The sequence below is a fragment of the Heloderma suspectum genome, chromosome 5 (genome assembly GCF_057233095.1).
Source record: "Heloderma suspectum isolate Gila_16-S chromosome 5, 16-S_ref, whole genome shotgun sequence".
Classification (NCBI taxonomy): Eukaryota; Metazoa; Chordata; class Lepidosauria; order Squamata; family Helodermatidae; genus Heloderma; species Heloderma suspectum.
The window spans coordinates 215,764,427-215,784,018 of NC_139462.1; the positions used below are offsets into that span (position 1 = coordinate 215,764,427).

The window sequence follows — 19,592 nt, forward strand, 5'->3', positions numbered from 1 at the left end:
ATTCACACACCTCGGTGACAGTAGGACTGCCATGATGCAGTTGCACCAGTATTGGTGCCACAATGTTTGCACCCAGTGGCAGCAGCTTAAAAAGAAATCCAAGAGGGAGGAGCTAAAATAGTTTGGGTGGGGTAGAGGAAAACTTAGTTTTGCATATATTAGGGAAATGGTACTTGAGAGTGAGCTGAAGAAACAAGTCACCTGATCTTTTCTACCTTTTGCCTTGTGTAGCAGATGATAGAATTTGCCTCTTAGTATTATTCAAGGAGTACCCCACTCCTTATGACAACTCTTGCTTTAAGCCACTTGGGTCAATTACATTGCATTGTGTGTATATAATTCTGCATTGTTCAGTCAGAAGGTATTTGCTACTTCCTCCTTCACTGTTGTTTTTCAATGTGTGCCCAGTGGTATATCTGAAAAAATGATTCAAAATATAATATTATCTTTCTTATGGTTCCCTGAAGGGAACTAACTGATGTACAGCAATGGTACGTATCACCCTGCAGTTCTTTAACTTCATCATTCACAACCCTGCTTAATATAATGGTATTTGTTCTCTGTGTGGTTTCTGTCCAATGGTTTGCTTAGGTTAAAAGCCTCCATGTTGATCGAATAATCGTTAATTACTGGTGCATTAAACTGAGGTGCACTGAGATTCCACCTGGAGAGATGTTATGGGCTCATATTGTAGATATCAATTTTTAATAAGTTTTAAAGAGATTAACGTAGCCAAGCTTTAAAATATCAAAAATCAAATAAAACGTGTGTTTTAAAATGATTGTTCAAAAACATTGTACAGAATATTTTAAAAGGTCAGGTTTTTAGCTTTCCTGACTACCCAAGTTATATTCTAAAGCAAACCTCCTCAACTTGGTGCCCTCCAGATGTTTTGGACTACAATTCCCAGCATTTCTGACTATTGACCTTGCTGGCTGGGACAGATTGGTGTTGAAGTCCAAAACATCTGGAGCACAGCAGTTTGGGGAAAGCTATTCAAGATCATCATTTTTAGAATCCTGTTTGCTGCCAGCTTAATTTTTCCATTTATTTCCATTTATTAAAATATGAGTAACCCACTTTTCCTTACCAAAACGACCCCCAAAACCAGCAGCTAAAAACCTGAATTTTAAAATAATATAAATTGTTAGCTTAATGTTGATTTCAAGTGGACTCAAATTGTTTTCAAAATTAAGTTTTATTGCTTTTTTTTAAAAGTTAGTATTTGTATTTTTAATTGTTTTGTTAACTGTCTTTGGTGCATTCTGTGGAAAGGCCTGATACATGTTTTAAATACATGAATAAATAACAAAAATACTCCCGCAAGGTATTTGTGCCATGTCTGTTTTGTAGCAAAAAAGAGGAATAACTAGCAGACATTTTCCATGAAGCTTTTGTCACAATCTCCTAGTCCCCTTACCACTTACTTTATTTCAGTTACATAAGGATATGTAACTGAAATAAATGCATACTCTTCCTGTGTTTACTCCTACATTCATCTCCCCCATCTTATTGATCACTGTGGTGAGCAGGATGCTAAAGTAGATGGACCTTTGGTCTGATCCAGTACAGCTCTTCTTAAGTTCTTATGAAAAATGTTCACCTGTTCAGTCATGAGGGCTAAAAGCATGTAGACAGACAGGGCTGTGCATTATGAACCCACCCCAGCCCTCTGTGCATGCTGGGACTTACTCCCACAGTTTCCAACCTCTGTGAGTTGCACAGGGAGGTCTAAAAGGGAGTTCTAGACTACTCTTCGGACCTTGCCACACCAGGAACTGGGGTACATTAGGGGCAGGGGCAGTGTGCATGACCTCATCCCTCTCCATACATTTAGCCTTTGTGAGTTTAGATGAATCAACACTTAAAATGGGACAAGTACATTTATGTATGTAGTGAGCAGGGCCTGCCTTAGGGATAGGTGCTAAGCTAAACTTAGTGACTTGGTATTTCTTGAGGGTACTGTTTCTTGAGCGAGCTAAGGCCAATGAAACCATAAGTGTCTTTAACCTCCCCCCCCCCGTGCCCCCAAAAGTTCTATAGGTTATTTGGGTACTAACTATAAAAATGAACTTCCATCAATTAGCTTTGAAATATATTCCTTTTTCAGTTTCCACTTTAATGTCATTTATTCTAGATAAAAATCAGCAGAACATGGCTTTACTTTGAGACAATACTATAAAGTGCTATAAGGGTGCAACTCTATGCATGTTTAGGAAGAAAAAAGTCCTACAATTCCCAGCATGCCCCAGCCAGCATTGCTGGTTGAGAGATGCTGGGAGCTGTAGGGCTTTTTTCTGTCTAAACATTTTATTTCTTCAAAACATTTGTATCCCGCCCTATATCAGGGCAGTGTACAATGGAGGGAGCAATCCTATGGCCACTAGACAGCAGCTAGATGGCCATAGGATATCTGGTTTTCTGGGAACCAACCTCGGAGCTTGTGGTCTGAGGTTGGTTGCCTGAGAACCGACCTCCCCCCACTTCTGTGCTGCCTCAGAGGCAGCGCGGAACAGCCCTGTCCTCCGCACTCGCAAGAGGAGCGTGAGAAAAGGGGCGTTCCAGGGGGCATTCCAGGGCGGGGAGGGCGGAAATGCCTGTACAACACATCCTATGTGTCGTACAGCAGCCTCCTCCCCTGCTCAGACCTCCCACAGCTAGACAGCCACAATCAGCAGTCTAGCCGAAAATGCAGGGCAGGAGAAGCGCAGAGGGAACAATCCCCTCCGTGCTTGTCCTGCCCTGCTTTGGATAGGCGTCACCTCTGAGTTTGGAGGCGGCCGCCTATCTGAATAGGATTGTGCCCTTAAACAGTATAAAACAATAATTTAAATAGCTAAATGGATATTAAACCATTAAGCAAGCTAATACCAATTAAAAATCTAAAACAATAAAACAGTTAAAACAGTGTGCAACTTTAGGGAATTAAATTAGCCCTCAAAGTTTGTGGTGAAAAGCTATGTTTTAAACATACATAGGGTTGCACCCTAAGAACTGCAAATACCATTAAGGACTATAGATAATAGAAGAAATGGTAAGTTGACCAGGGAATGAGCACGGAGGCTTCTTGCCCAGGGCACTATTTAACCTAGGGCCGCCCTGGTAGTGAGATATGGCACATATAAGAGAACTTTGTTTCAGCTATTTTCAGTTCATTAGGGGCAGCAGGTCTCTTAACCCTAGAAAGCCATTGCCAGACAGCATAGACAATATTGAACTAGATGGATCAGTAGTCTTACTTGTGATATAAGGTCGTTAGGAAGCTCTTCTAACTCTTCTTGTGCTCAGTTTGCACTTCACTGATTTGGGAGCCAAACAGTTTAGCAATCTTTTCCCTTGAAATCTAACTACAAAGGAACCCAGCATGGAGTTACTGTCTCTCTGTTTCCCCACGTCTTGGCTAAGATCATGTGAAGAAAGTAATCTGTATTTATCTTAAAAACATCAACAAAAAAGACACTTCAGAGTTTATACTTGGACAAAAGCCAAGACATTGTCCAAAAATGTAAATCTTTGCTAACTTCTGGCATTTGACCTTATTTTCAACCTGTTACAGATTTGTAAGTAAACTGTAGCTTTTTATTAAAGTTAGTCACATATATAGATTTATCTCATTCTAAATGGTTCGTTTTTATTTTATAATGGTTAGTATTTTAAACCAACTGTTGAATAGTTCAAAACTGCAGCTGACAACCCAGCTGGTTTGTACAATCATAGAATCATAGAATAGTAAGGTTGAAAGGGGCCTACAAGGCCATCGAGTCCAACCCCCTGCTCAATGCAGGAATCCAAGTCAGAGCATCCCTGTCAGATGGCTGTCCAGCCTCGTCTTGAACGCCTCCAGTGTGGGAGAGCCCACCACCTCCCTAGGTCATTGGTTCCATTGTCATATTGCTCTAACAGTCAGGAAGTTTTTCCTGATGTTCAGCTGGAATCTGGCTTCCTGTAACTTGAGCCCATTATTCCGTGTCCTGCACTCTGGGATGATCAAGAAGAGATCCTGGCCTTCTTCTCTGTGACAACCTTTCAAGTACTTGAAGAGTGCTATCATATCTCCCCTCAGTTTTCTCTTCTCAAGGCTAAATCATCGTAGGCTAAACAAGCCACGGCGGCTCGTTTAAGCCAAGGTGCATGCCAATGCATTTTGGATAATCACTCGACCAAGTGCAGTTTGCTGTGTCATCCAAAACTGGGCAGCATGTCTTGTTTGAGGGGAAAACAATCCTCATATAACCCAGCAACAGCCCATGGGTTATTTGAGAGCTGTTTCCCCTCAAACAAGCCATGTTGCCAGGTTTGGACAACACAACAAGCTGAGGCCAGGTGGGAGATTATGGAAATCACACCTGGCACATATCATGGCTTAAACGAGCCACTGTGGCTTGTTTAGCCTACAATGATAGTCTGAACCAGGTCACTGTGTTTGAATTTTTTAAAAAATCTGCCTCTCTCTGAAATATATGTGAACCATAGGGATGTGCATTACAGATGCCATGTTCCGGGAAAGGGGTTAATACTGCATTTCTGCATTATATAAATGAAACCATAACCTCTTCAGTGCCTCTGCTTTATTTTACACAAAAGGCCTGTACTTACGAATAATGGTTTGGTGCCCTCTTGTGGACAAGACTATTTGAATGTAAAATATATAAATAAAACTCACACAGTGAATACCTTTTCAGAGATTAAAACTGCACTAAGGGTCTCAGGCGAAGGGTGAAAGTGGAGAGTGCAAAAGCTGGTTTGAAACTCAACATTAAAAAAACTAAGATCATGGCATCTGGCCCCATCACTTCCTGGCATATGGAAGGGGAAGAAATGGAAGCAGTGACAGATTTTTTTTTCTTGGGCTCCAAGATCACTGCAGACGGTAACTGTAGCCATGAAATTAAAAGACGCTTGCTCCTTGGGAGGAAAGCTATGGCAAACCTAGACAGCATAGTAAGAAGCAGAGACATCACCTTGCCGACAAAGGCCCGTCTAATCAAAGCTATGGTTTTCCCAGTAGTAACGTATGGCTGTGAGAGCTGGACTATAAGGAAGGCTGAGCGCCGAAGAATTGATGCTTTCGAACTGTGGTGCTGGAGAAGACGCTTACGAGTCCCCTGGACTGCAAGGAGGTCAAATCAGTCAATCCTAAAGGAAATCAACCCTGAGTGCTCATTGGAAGGACAGATACTGAAGCTGAAGCTCCAATATTTTGCCCACCTAATGCGAAGAGAAAACTCTCTGGAAAAGACCCTGATGCTGGGAAAGACTGAAGGCAAAAGGAGAAGGGGACAGCAGAGGATGAGATGGCTAGATAGCATCACTGATGCAATGAATATGGACTTGAGCTTGCTCTGGGAGACAGCGGAGGACAGGAAGGCCTGGCGTGCTATGGTCCATGGGGTCACGAAGAGTCGGACACGACTGAACGACTGAAAAACAACACAAAAGGTCTCAGGATCTGTAGGAGTATGTTAGGTCAGAGAAGCAATGGAAGGCTCTCCCTTTCAATAAAAAACATAATCAGAAATTACTGAGCTGTTTCTAGCACCTCAAGAGGGATTTTATATTCTGAGGCGAGGGTTCATCCAACCACTAGGTTGTTGTTGTTCAGTTGTTAGGTCGTGTCCGAGTCTTCGTGACCCCATGGACCATAGCACGCCAGGCCTTCCTGTCCTCCGCTCTCTCCCGGAGTGTGCTCAAGTTCATATTCATTGCATTGGTGATGCTATCTAGCCATCTCATCCTCTGCCATCCCCTTCTCCTTTTGCCTTCAATCTTTCCCAGCATCAGGGTCTTTTCCAATGAGTTTTCTCTTCGCATTAGGTGGCTGAAATATTTGAGCTTCAGCTTCAGTATCTGTCCTGCCAACGAGCAGTCAGGGTTGATTTCCTTAACCACTAGGTAATACTATACAACTTGGCTTCAATTGGTTTATCTAGTACACCACCTAAAATTAGTATCTGGCTTTGCTAATAGGAAGACTGTCATGTTTCTCTTTATTTCTACTCTCTGCCCACTCAGGGACCTGTGTGTCTTAGCCAGGGCAAGAGACAGACTTGGGTTATAGTTGGCCCTTAGGTTTTCAGAAATGGGAGTCAGCCATTCCTTCTTTGTCAAAATGCAAGTGTTATCTCATACCTGCAACACCTACCCGTGATTCATTCAGTCCACAACCACCATTTTAGACCTCACGGCCACAAGATCTGACCTAATTTCTTTAACTTTTCTGTTACTTCTGTCACCCTTGCCTCTTATACCACCTAGTCTGATGAAGAGTTATGGAGAACTCAAAAGCTTACACAATCTTTTGTGGCTTTTTGGTTGGTCCTGATAAAGGTATTGCCCAACTATGGGTTTTGGATTCTTTTCGTGGAGTTTAGATGTTTTACTCATATAGAACAGTCTGGCTATCTGTTTCTTATGCTTTGGATCACTTTAACATTCAGTTACTATTAACTTTCAAGGGAGACTACAGCATGAAACTGTAGCAGCCATATCGGGGGTCAGACTAAGTAGCCTCATGCAGTCTCATGCTTCATGTTCTTGCTGAGCTCTTTCTCCCTTGAATATATTGTTGTAAGCTGACGAGACACAGGAATTCCTTATCTTGTCAAAGGTCATACAATTGTATATCTTGTTCTCTGCTGTTCTCTTCTGTTCTCTCCTTATCATGGCTACCCTATAACCCAGTTCTTGTATTATAAACAGTGGTGCTAGGAGAAGAAATGTTGAGAACTGCAACCCCACATAAGAGGGAGAGGAGGAGCCGTTTCCTATGTGTCACAATATCTATAAAAACAATGTGCTAATGAAAATCGGGGCTTCTGGCTCTTTGGAAAAGATTCCAGCCTTAAGCCCGCGCGTTAAATAAAGAAGAATCTCTTTTTCCTTCGCTCCGTGGTCTCTCTGACTCTGATTTCTGCTACAAAACTGCTGAATGAGAATTAATTTTTATTCTATCTGTTTGAGCATAATTGAGGCAATGGTTTCCAGTCTCACTACAGCTGTAGCACAATCGTCCTAGAACCGTTATTTACCATTAGTTATTGCTCATGTGAATTGCTGCAGCACTAATTTTAATTGAATTGTCACAAACTGTACAATTCATTAATTTAGGACTTGAGACCAAGGTTTTTTTCTCCAGTACAAATCTTAAATTAGTATAGCACGGCAATTGTGCATTCTTGTATACATGTGCACAGCAATGTCACAGATTGTTTCACTTGCATTTAATATCTACAGTCAGATATGCATCCGCATCAAATCCTGCTGCATGTTCAGTTCCTGATCTGGTGTCCGGAACAGCACACAGCCATGAATGCAGGAGATTCACGTGCACATCATCCTATGCAGAGCCTGATCTAGAAAGTGGATCTGTATGTGGAAACCTACATGTGTACTTATTTCTATTGCTGGATCAGGCTGGAGAACCACAGAGCCAATTGTCAGCAGAAAAATTGCAGCTAAAAATCTGGACAACTTCCAAACCAGTGAGAAGATCCAGAGAATGACTGCTAGGTGCTTGTTTTTCTGCTAAGGAAAAACACAGATAAAATAGGATAATTTTAAATATTTTCTAGATTCTCTGTATAATGTGAAGCAGAAAGTGATAGTAGCAGTGGGGGAAGCACTGTCCCGCCTGTAATGAGAACTACAGAAATGTCAGTTTTGAGCCAGGGACAAAGTAACCTGAATTCAGTAAAATTCTGCAAACGCTACAAAATCAGAGGTCTAGTTTCACATGAACAATAAGCATAAAATGGCTTTCAATGATACGACTTTTAAAAGATACTTAAATTTCATAGGACTGCATATTTATGGTTTTATTTCAAAATATCTATAAACATATATAGTACATAGCCTATTAGAAGTAAATACATTTTTGGAATTAAATATAAATACAATTTATATCTCCTTTTTAGGTTTGATATCATGGATATTTATTTTGTTTTATGTTTGATAAAAATATTGTCTATCTCAAGTTCAAATACTGTGTTGATACTTTAAAAATATATAAATACTATTTACAAAAATGAGTGAAAAAATAAGAAATGGTATCTTTCAACCAAGTGATGCCTTGTTAAAACCCAAATATTAACAAATACATCTAAAGTCATGAAGTCATATTTATGTATTCATAAAGAGGCATCTGTTTGGATTTTACAAGGCTTGCTGCAAAAGTAAGTTTAATTTCTCAGATTCCTCCAGCTGAGGTAGTGCCCATTTCTTCTTCACGTACTTAATGTCTATTATTCCAGATTCTTTGGCCAGCGCAATCCCCAGGAGACCACTGGGTTTTTCAGGCTCACCCAGAACAGCCATAGTTATAACCCTAAGGGAGGAAAAGAGCTTTTGTTTAACAGAGGAAGGGAAAGAGATGAAGACAGTTGGACTTAGACAATTAGACTCTGAAAAAGCAAATCCTCTTCTATCAGTCCAGCTAGGACCAACTGCCATTTAGTTCCTCCCTTTGCAGTATTACCTCCATAAGATGCCATTCCACTTGCCGAGCAAGGACCCCTCCATTGGCTGCCCATCTGGGACCAATTGCCTCTTGGCTCTTCCCCTCCCAGAACTATCTCTATCTCTACCCTACTGCATCAAAGGGAGAGGAGACACAGTCCTTTCCGTAAGCCTGACTGGAGCAACAGCCGACCGCCTCCTCCCATCCCATTGTCTCACGCAGTGCCACGCCATGGGAATTTGCTTATTTTCCTCTTCTTGCCTTGTCCCTTTTGTATTGTGCCTACTGAACTGTAAAACATTGTTTCAAACTGTAAACCACTCCTGGCAGAACGGCAGGACAGAAATGTAATTTAAAGGAGAACTTTTCTGAGCAAACCCAATGACTGAGAGTTGCAGAAAAGTAAAAGGTGTGTTATAGCACATCTCTTGTTCATACCAATGGGCCCTGTGACATGAAATATTTACTTTTGGACTACAAAGGAAAAAAAATCCTAAGCTTTAATTTTTCAATCTTCCGCAGACTGTCTACATGGGTGCTTAAAACCATCCTAAAAGTCAGCTGTACTGTGCCAAGGTGCGTCCTAAATAGCCAGATATAAAGCCATAAGCAGAAGTATGAGAAAAAAAGGCATCCTGCTAGGAAGACCAGCTAAAAATGTAATTAAAGGTAAACATTCAGACCAAGTCTAATTATATTCCTAATGCTGCCTACCACAATTCTGGGAACTTCTCTCTCTCTCTCTCTCTCTCTCTGGTATATACTTATATAGTATACGACATGGCCCCCGGAATTATGCAGACAGAAGGTATCAAAAGATCATCTATTACTGCTCCTTTCTAATGTAGTGTGATTCTCTGTGATCAAAATTAGCACTTGGCATTAGTGTAGCACTTCAGACTGTTCAAAGTCAAATATTATCTCAATAATCCTTACAACATTCTTGTAGGGCAGACGTAGGGAATCTTGGGACTCCGAGCCAAATCCAGCCCTCCAAGGTTCCCCAGATGGCCATGCCCCTTCCCTGGCCCATCCCTTGATCATTTAGTGGTTTCCTGGCTCTGGTGCAGTATTTCCCCCATTCTAAAAAGTTGAAATGCCTCTCCTAAGGCTTAGTGACTGGCAGTAAGAGCTTTAAGCTACAAAGTGCTGGCATTTGGGTGGTGTGTGTTTTTTAAAGCTGACCCCACTTATTTTGCATTTGGCCCTTCCCCCTTTGCCTTTGGCCCCACCCACCACTAGAATACAGCTTATGAGAGCTTCTCCAAAATGGAATTCAGCTCCTGGGCTGAAAGAGGTTCCCCACCCCTCTTGCAAGGTAAATCAGCATTACCACCCCCAATATTGTGGATAGGAGGTGCGACTTAGGCTGAGAGTCATGGCTTGATTAGGCCACTTAATTCATGGCAGCAGAGAGATTTGAACTGGGAACTGCCTGGTTCATAACTCAGTCACTATGTTGCGCTAGCTCCCGAACAGTCATAGTAACTTCACAGAATAACACAGAATCTAAGTATTCCTCGTACTTCTAGCAGGAATGTTGTTTGCTTGAGATTGCTTGTTTGAAGTTGTTTTAGATATATGTTTCTTGTGTATATTGTCTCTTTCTGTGATTTATGCAAATGGCTTTTAATCTCTGTATACTGTATTTTTAATGGTTTTAATCTTTGTAAACTGCCCAGCGAGCTTTGGCTATTGGGCGGGATAGAAATGTAATAAATTGTGGGGCCCAAAGACAACACTCAAGAGTTGCTTGTGTGGTATGCAAAATCAGCTGTCTTAAGAGAGCCATCTACACCATGTACTCAATGGAAGGGAGAAAAACTATTCCCAGTAATGTTATCTGCCAATGTAAAGGAAAAATGAAGGAGGGGATTTCGTTCCTGATCCCAAATATGGGGATTACCTGGACCACAGCCATAATATTAGCATGGATTAAGGAAGCAGAAAGTTTATAAGGATCAAAGTTTAACCGCATTCACTTGGGTCGAATTTGTAAGATTGTGATCAAAACAGCATGTTACGGACTTACTTGTCTGACCAGATAGGTTGTTTGGCTACAGGTGACAAGTCGTTTTCCAACAGGTCCCAAATGTACACAACAGACATTGCATCCAAAACAAAAAACACGGCTGGTCTGGTCAGAGCCCACTGGAGGGCAATTATTGGCTGCCCTGCTGTGCTGTTGTTCCACTGCATCAGGGGAAGCTCAGATGTCATTTGGTGCAATCTTATACTCCCATCTGAACAGCCCACCTGAAAATATTAAAAAGAAAAAGCCCCTCATTACAACAGCAGCAACAACACCACACCGCTCATCAACACAAGTAATCCTCTTATTAATTAAAATGTCAATCAACTTCTAAAAGGGGCATACAGTTTGCCACTCAAGTGCAGCATGTAGCAACTGCACTAACAACCAGATGAATGGCAAACTACAAGTGCACCCTAAAATGTTCTCTTGCCAGGCTGCCTGCTGCTGTCTTACGACTTGCACCACCACAGGTATCCCTAGTAATAAGAGATAAGGCTGGCATTTATTCCATCCCTGCATTGGGTTCTACAGTGGCAACGTATCATAGCACTCTGCCAGCTGTGTGAGTAGCACTCTGGCTCCCTTGTGCCTTAATAAGAAAAAGAGCAAACACAAGTAAGTAAGGGCACTTGACCTTTGTTTCTACTTAGCTTGTTTGTAGCCGCATGAAAAATTACTAGGAGACACTATTATGTCCTCATCTTAGCTATCTCTTAGCTCACTAATAAGCTTAGTAACAGATTTAACACCTCTAATATAAAGGACCTGAAACCCAGTCTTGGGCAAAACAGGCTAAAATCTGAGTCACACTAGTAGTGTTGCTCCAGTGGATTGCAAAATGTTAATGCTACTTGCAAAACTCAGTACAGAAATGCAATGGCCACTCCACAATAGGGTACATTATGTGTGGCTACATATAGTTCAAAGTAGGGATCTGAATCTTTAGCTGAATTAGGCCCCATCAGACTGTTTCTGGTGCTTCCCAAGGGGAAGCGGGCTTCCTTCCCAAGTGACCAGGACCGAAGCTGGACCTTGCTTGAGGTTTCGTTTGCGATTCAGCTTCAGAAAAGCAATGTTTCTTCAAAAATAGTGTCTTTTACTTTCTCTCTCTAAATGCTGATGAGGTGGGGGAGGGGTTGAGTGATGAAGGGCGCAATCCTATGCATGTTTAGACAGAGAAAACTCCTACAACTCCCAGCAATACTGGGAGTTGTAGGAGTTTTCTCTGCCTAAACATGCACAGGATTGCAGCCTAAGTGACTGTAGAGCACATTTTACCAGGGGCTTTCCAATTACTTGGGGGAGAGCAAGGATGGGACCATGAGATGGCTCTTCTTCCAACACCACCAGGATTCACTATGGAATGTGTTATACAAAAGGTGTCTGTATACACATGTTTATTTTTTGTCATACCTTTTCTACACTAGACCATGTCCTTTGTACTAGACCACTGAGGAAGACTTTATGTCGAAATGTGTTTGGTTTATTTGGTATTGGTTACCTTTGGTAGGCTTTTACAGCACAACAACACTGTATCCTCTCTTATTGTTTTGAGGTATGCTTTTAAACTATACTGATAAAAAACATTTATCATTAGATTTTGCAATATATATTTATTATCACCAGTAAGCCCAATCCAGTTGTTTTGTTGCTTCTTGCCTGAGGACACCGCTATGATATGTGCTATGTTCATACAAATGACCCAAAAACTAAGGGGAGGAGGGAAGGGGAAATGATCACACCCCACGCCCTGCCAAATTTGAGGACTGCCCTTCCACTTGAACCGCTGCACTTATTCTTCTGAAACTTTGCAGTTTTCTTACTTAGGGCCACTGTGCTTTCTGTTGTTTTCAGAAGAATGGTCTATGAGGAACATAAGGGGATAAGTGTGTCCGTTTTGGGATACCCGCAAAATGTAAAGGCTGCTCTTGCACAAAACCCGCTGCATCTATTCATCTGAAACTTGGCAAACTCAGTCCCCTCAGAAGGGGCAACTATCCCTGCAAATTTCATCCAATTTTTTAAATCAAGATATAAAAAACTGATCAACAGTTCTCTTTAAAAAAAATCAAAACATAAAGACACATAGCAGAAAAAACACTGAACCTTTTTTCCTGGAATTTGGCAGGCCTTATCCCATCTGTCGAACAGAAAAAATGGTACTGCTGTTCTTTTGTATTTCCCATGACAGCCAAAGGGAGACATGAAGCCTTGGATTTCCAAATCTCAGCTTAGGTTCAGTACCCAAGTTTCAGTGAATGGCCGTCAAATCAAGTTATTTTCTGAAGCACCAAATCAGGATCCAAGTCGAATCTTGTGGTCGGTGCACATCTCTAGTTCTAAGCCAATTTTCAGACACATTTACCTCCATCTATATTACCAAGCAAGAAATGCAGAAGGTGGTCCATACCAAAAATATTGGTTTTCCAAATGGGGAGAAGTCGATTGCATTGACTCTGGTTGATCTTGGTCCCCCCTGCTGGGGTTTGAACCACTTGGGTGGTACTCTTAATTCATGCCTTGTACCATGACTCACTATAGCCTGTGGATTTAATACAAAATAAAGTATCTCTTATCTCTGCTATATTAAATGAAAAATGATGAGAAATACATTACAGAGAAATATTCAATTAGACTTTAAAATGCAGCAACTGAATGCTTTGCAGTCATGGAATGAAGGTCATCTTATGGATCAGTAACTGGTTAAAGAACAGAAAGCTGAGTAGGAATAAATGGTAAATTCTCCCAATGGAGGGATATAAACAGTGGGGTCCCACAGGGATCTGTACTGGGACCAATGTTTTTCAAGTTGTTCATAAATTATCTGATATTAGGAGTGAGCAGTGAGGTGGCTAAATTTGCCGATGACACCACATTATTTAGGGTGGCTAAAACAAAAAGGACTACGAAGAGATCCAAAAGGTTCTTTCCAAACCAGAAGAATGGGCATCAAAATGCTAAATGTGGTTCAGCATAGCCACATGCAGGCATTGAGATCTGTGTAGAATCAACATGCAAGGAGAAGGTCACTGTAGCCCTGCCCGCTTCCTTGCCCATTTCCGTTGCCCTGTACTTGTGTAGGGCAATGGTCCAAAGAGGACATCCTCCTGTATCCATAGAGGCTCTCCATATGATCTAGGACCCCAGTATCAGTGAAGGGTGATGGAAACACGTGAGCAGGTGGGCAGGGTAGAGTACTTCTTCTCACTGCATGTTGATGTTACACAGGTCCTGAAAGCCTCAATAGAGCTCCTAAGCAAATGTAAAATGATACACACTGGGGCAACAAATCCCAAGTTCACGTATAGGCTGATGGGATCTCAGCTAGCAGTGACTGGCCAAGAAAGAAATCTTGGGGTTGTGGTGGACAGCTCAATGAAAATGTCAACCCACTGTGTAGCTGCTGTGAAAAAAGGCAAATTCCATGTTAGGCATAATTCGGAAAGGAATTGACAATAAAACTGTTAATATCATACTGTCCTTATACAAAACTATGGTGCGACCACATGTGCAATACTGGGCACCACACCTAATTCTGGGTACCACACCTAAAAAAGGATACTGTAGAGTTGGAAAAAGTACAAAAAAGGGTAACTAAAATTATCAAGGGGCTGGAGCAACTTCCTTATGAGGAAAGATTACAACATCTCAAACTGTTTAGCTTAGAGAAAAGGTCAGTGAAGGGAGACATGATAGATGTGAACAAAATTATGTATGGTGTGGAGAAAGTGGATAGGGAGACATTCTCTCTCTCTCTCTCTAATAGTACTAGAACCCAATGGGATCATCCCATGAAACTGATTGGTAGGAGATTCAGGGCAGATAAAAGGAAGTACTTCTTCACACTGCACATAGCTGAACTATGCAATTCACTACAACAAGATATAGTGATAGTCACCAATCTGGATGGTTTTAAAAGGGGATTACACAAATTCATGGAGCATAAGACTATCAATGGCAACTAGTCCTGATGACCACATGCTACCTCCAGTATCAGAAGCAGTGTGTCAGTTGCTGGGAAACACAACCAGGAGGATGCTATTGCACCCATGTCCTACATCTGGGTTTCCCACAGGCAGCTAGTTGGCTACTGTGTGAATAGAATGCTGGACTAGATGGACCTTGGTCTGATCCAGCATGGCTCTTCAAATGTTTTTTACATTTGGGGATGTTACCTTTAAAAAGTTAATATATTCAAATCTGCAACAATTAGGAGAGAAAAGGAGGCAATAGTGGAACTAAAATTAGAATATTACTCACAACGTCTGTTCCGACAACAAAATGATTAGGATTTGAAGGCAGGAATTTAATATTCAGTGTGTGGGGTACCCCCAGGAACATGGTATCTTTGGGGGAAAAGCTGGGGAAATGCAAAAGAAATATAAATATATATAAGTAAGTGAAACCTGCAATGAAGTGTTGCAGTGTAGGCTGCTATTACAGCTGGCCAGCCATGCAATTTTCTACAATAATTCATTCTATTCCCCTGCCTAATTTTCTCCTCAACCAACATGTAGCATTCTGTAGGCACTGAGCATGCTCAGTCCTCCTTGAGCTGTTTGCGTGTGTGTGTGTGTGTGGCAGATCTGCTTCCTTAGGCTTTTTTTTCCTAATGATTATTTTGTACTTCTCCAAATTTTGGGTTTCTCCCAAGACTGTGGCTATCTCCCTCTTGTTTCTCAGTAGTCTGGTTTCAGCTACAATCATGTCGGCACTTACTAAGTTTGTTCTTAGAGGGAGTGATAAATGGGAATTCTTCTCCCAAAGGATTTTGCTATTCTGCTAAAAACAGAAAGCTCAGTCTGCTCTCAGGGTTAGTTAGGAGTCCATAGCTATAGATGTGTAAAGCATATATGTAACCTAAGTAGCTTTTTTTTACTTTAATAGGACAATGCAAACATCTGACAAGTGAGCATTTTCAACAGTACAAAACAACCAAGTACACTAAAACACAGATACTAACAGCAATATGACTGATTTGGTTATAGGGAACATTTATTTCAAGAAGAAGTGTACCATATTTTTTACCTGCAATTCAGCTGAACAGTAGAGCTATGGACCAACTTTACTTTCCCCCCAGGAATTAAGCCTGAAAGTAATAAAACTGGACTGTAATAATAGTAATCACTTATCACTACTGATTTAGTTAGATGGCACCATGATCCCAAACATAGCCACAAATGAATTGAAGGTTCTAGTTCACAAAGCAATCTTGGTAGACAGAAGATACCATCTCAGTGTTTAGAGTAACTCTATCTTCACAGAATTATTGTTTTAATATTTTTATTATTGTAATTTTTCGACTTCCAGTTGGAGTCATGTCACCCTGGCAAGCATCCTGCGGAGGCTCCGCAGGTTGCCTCCTCTAACATTTTCATTTCCCCCTGGAATTAAAAGGGGAAGCTAGAGTACCATCTGGATAAGATCTTGGAAGAACAACTCCTTTTGCGGAGCAGCAGAAGAGCTGGACTCTGAGGTCAGTTTTCCGGAGCATCATCTCCTGAAAGCTGTTTTGAAACTCCTATGTAATTAGGAGTCTTCAGGGCTGACGAGCTCCAAATGTATTTATGAATTAAAAATACCAACAATATCTGAGGACCTGCAAAATCTGTTGAAGTGACTGTTTGCTTGTAATTATACTATTTTGCTTTCTTTACGGAAGAGGAGGATGGCAGCATCAAGGGGAAGGAAAAAAGCCCCAGGACCACCGCCAATTCCCCCAACCCCTCCCTTGGCAAAGGTTTCTAGAGATGCCGGAGATGTAGAGGAGTTGCTGGCCCTGATAAAAACCTTGTCTTCTCAATTAGCAGAACAGGCTAAGAGGCTGGATACAATCCAAGATTCTATTACTAACCTTCAAGGGGCTGTGGATCTAATTAATAGCTCTTTGCAAAAGATGGAAGTGAAGGTTAATGCTCTCCAAGACCAGGTATCTGCGCAAGAGACGGCTATGCATGCCTTTCATAATACCCTGTCTGCGAGAATTTCCCAACTGGAGGCATATACTCGTAGAGCGAACCTGTGTATCCCTGGTATCAAAGATCTGCCTGCTGATATAAGTCTGTCTAAATTCTTGGATAAATTTCTGCATGAGCTACTCACTCTGCCATCTGATTATTTACTCGATATTCAGCATGCATACTGTGTTCCAGGTCCAGTTCATGGTATCAAAGGAACTGCCTATACTGTTATAGTTCAATCTGCAAGAGTTTCTACAAAAAATCATATTTTGCGCTTGGTAAGAGAAGTGGGAGAACTTTTTTGGGGGCCAACACGAGACAAAGCTATGTTATTTACGGATTACACTAAAGAAATCGCTGACAAAAGAAGGCAATTTACCATGGTGAGAAATCAGGCAAGACAAATGAATCTGCAATATCATATCAAATACCCTGCTATACTTTGCATTCTTTTTGAAGGCCAGATGAAAAAAAAAAATTAAATCATGAAATGTCAGAGGCTTGGCCAGCTGGCGTTCAAAGTAAAGCATGGGAGACATCTTCCACAGCCTCATGAGCTGGGAACTTTTCAACTATTATTGTTTTTCGGATTTGTTTGGGTTATAAGGTCTGGGCAGTATGCCAGTCCAGAGGACTGTTTACATATATCCCCCGCCCGCTTCTCTCTCTCTGTCTCTCTCTCTGTCTCTCTCTCTCTTTTTCTTACTTCCTCTTTTTCTATACTAGACATGATATACTGTATAGTAAAATTCCTGTTTGAGTGTGTATAGATATGTATACACTGACACTATCTAAAATATGGACAGTATAAAATATATTAGTGATTTGTTATTATTTCTTATCCTTTTTAATTTCCTTCCTTTTTATTATTATTACTATAATTATTATGAGACTTTGATTAGTAATATTTTTGGCTGGTTAAATTGTTAAGCTTTACTATTATATGTTAACTGAAGGGCAATATATAGTTATTGGAAATGAATTGTAGGCTTGCTCCCTTGCTATAAGACTGATGATATGATACTGAAATGTAAGGTTGATTATCTATGCTGTACTGATAATATTGGCAATGTTTTAGATATAATTTTTAAGTAGAATGATATTTGAAGTTTGTGTGTAATGCGGTTTAAATTTAATGCTTTTATTTAACTGTTTAATATTTTTTCTTTTTCTTTCTTCCTTTCTTCTTCCTTTTCCTTCTTCTGTTTTTTTTCTTTTTCATTATTGCTGTGTCATGACTAGGTTGTTGGTACTGTTTATTTCATTATAAAGATAAAAAATAGAATAAAAAGTATTTTAAAAAAGAAAGTAATATTTCAATTAAATGTTGTATGCAACTGCACAGCTGACTGCCCAGAACAGCTTCAATCTCCTGTGATTACAAACAATGCTTCTCTTTCAATTAACTACTTTCTGTCCATCCCATTCCATAAACAGCTAGTTCTGTAATGAGCTTTACTTACCTAAATCACTTTGTGAACCAGCCAAATCCCCTTTTTGAAGTTCCACTACTACCTAGAAAATGGCAAACATTAACACATAACAGGAGGTGTCACTGCAAACATTCTTTAAGATAATTCTATTGTAGCTTTCCATGTCTTTTCCCTAATGAGGAGTGGGGAACCTTTTCAGTCCAATGGCTGAATTCCAACCTGGGAAAGGTCTTGGGGGCCGCAATTCATCTGTGGGTGGGGCAAAAGGCAAAGTGGGTGGGGCCAACATGTGATTTTTACCAATTTAAGCATACCCAAAAATTAGCAGGACAAACCTCTACATTTGTATTCAGAAGCAAGCAGGACTGAATCATCCAACATCACTTTCAAATAGCATCCCAAATACCAAGCCTCTGTAGGTCTACTCAGAAGTAAGCATGGGCAGCGTATCTACTCACAAGGAAACAGGATAAGCCTCAGAAGTAGGATTGAATCACACAGCAGCTTCCTCCAGAGGCTCTGCCCACTCTCCCCTGTAGGGAAAAGCTTTTATTTCCAATAGGCAGCTGATGGGAGATAACAGCAGTTCCCCACTGAGCCCTCCTGGGAAAAGCTTCTGGAAGTCAACCCTCCCTCACAGCAAAAACACTGCGGAAAGCTGGGGGGGACAGGGACAGATCCAAGCTAAGAGTGGGTGGGGGATTTTAAGACTTTGCAAGCTGGAGATTCCTTGCCCCTGCCCTAAAGCTTGTCTACACAGCAGCTTACCACAGCTAAAACCTGTATTGTGTTGGTTTTGATTTCTTTATTTACTGCCTATTCAAAATAAACTTTGCAGGTATACCCCCCCAAATATGTGCTCAGGTCAGTTTTTCCTTCCCCATCATTTTGCCATGGCTTTGCTTGCCTGATGCTTAAATATCTCATTTTCTTTACAATTATGATCTCTCATAAAATGTGCAATTGTGCACTTCCATAATACTAAAATTCATAAAGTACAAGTCATAAAATACATAAGTATAATAAGTTTAATACTGAAAGATTATTGGCTGTTCTTCATAGTGCTGTGGGAACAATGAAATAGATGTTAAAAAAAATACATGAGTACTCCTAAGCTTTAGTGAGAACTCAACTTCAGAAAATTAACACAAATAAAAGTTTACAAATACCATAAGCATGGCAGAGATGGTGACAGAGCAGCACACATCTTTTATAAACTGAATTGGAAATCCAGATTTAAAAGCAGGATAATTAAAATGGCAAAAAACAAATACTGCTAGTGTTTTCACAGACACCAATCAAACAGTGCTCATGATCCTTACGGACAGTACTCACAATTGCAAAGGGTGCCTGCGAAGAAACTGAATTTTTGTGAGGTAAAAGTTTAACTGTTATGTTTTGTTTAAATGACTGAATAGGTTAACAATAGAAGGAAAAACGGATGTGTTTTACTAGAGGCTTGAGTCAGAGGAGAGACTGGTGAATATGAGGCCAGGTATTATGGCCTTATATATGGGAAGATACCACCTGACTGGAGAATAACTGAACTTTCTAAAGTTGCCCATTGGTCCTGAGTTTAAACAGAGGCGGTGTGATGGAATGTTGGTGACACCAAATCTGACTGGCTGGAGGTTTCTGACTGGAGTAAATATAAGGAGCTGTTGAGAGCATCTGGGGGGTGTTTGCCTGGAGAGTTTTGCCTGAGGGAG

General features: G+C 40.8%; 1 protein-coding gene across 4 annotated transcripts in view; it reads right to left on the reverse strand.

The window, feature by feature from the left end:
• Positions 1-7,778: 7,778 nt before the first annotated feature.
• Positions 7,779-19,592, reverse strand: part of DYNC2I1 (dynein 2 intermediate chain 1) — a 44,786-nt gene continuing 32,972 nt past the window's right edge. For 2 of the 4 annotated variants that reach the window (XM_084859277.1, XM_084859275.1), the window contains 6 exons: positions 17,914-17,965; positions 15,519-15,579; positions 14,751-14,850; positions 12,901-13,032; positions 10,488-10,711; positions 7,779-8,323 (listed from right to left, as the gene is read on the reverse strand). In XM_084859277.1, coding sequence (XP_084715403.1) covers positions 8,152-8,323; positions 10,488-10,711; positions 12,901-13,032; positions 14,751-14,850; positions 15,519-15,579; positions 17,914-17,965 — 741 coding nt within the window. In that variant the 3' untranslated portion in view covers positions 7,779-8,151. Of the gene's footprint in view, positions 8,324-10,487; positions 10,712-12,596; positions 13,033-14,750; positions 14,851-15,518; positions 15,580-17,913; positions 17,966-19,592 lie in introns of all 4 variants that reach the window. The other 2 variants (XR_014792454.1, XR_014792455.1) reach the window with 2 other exon arrangements.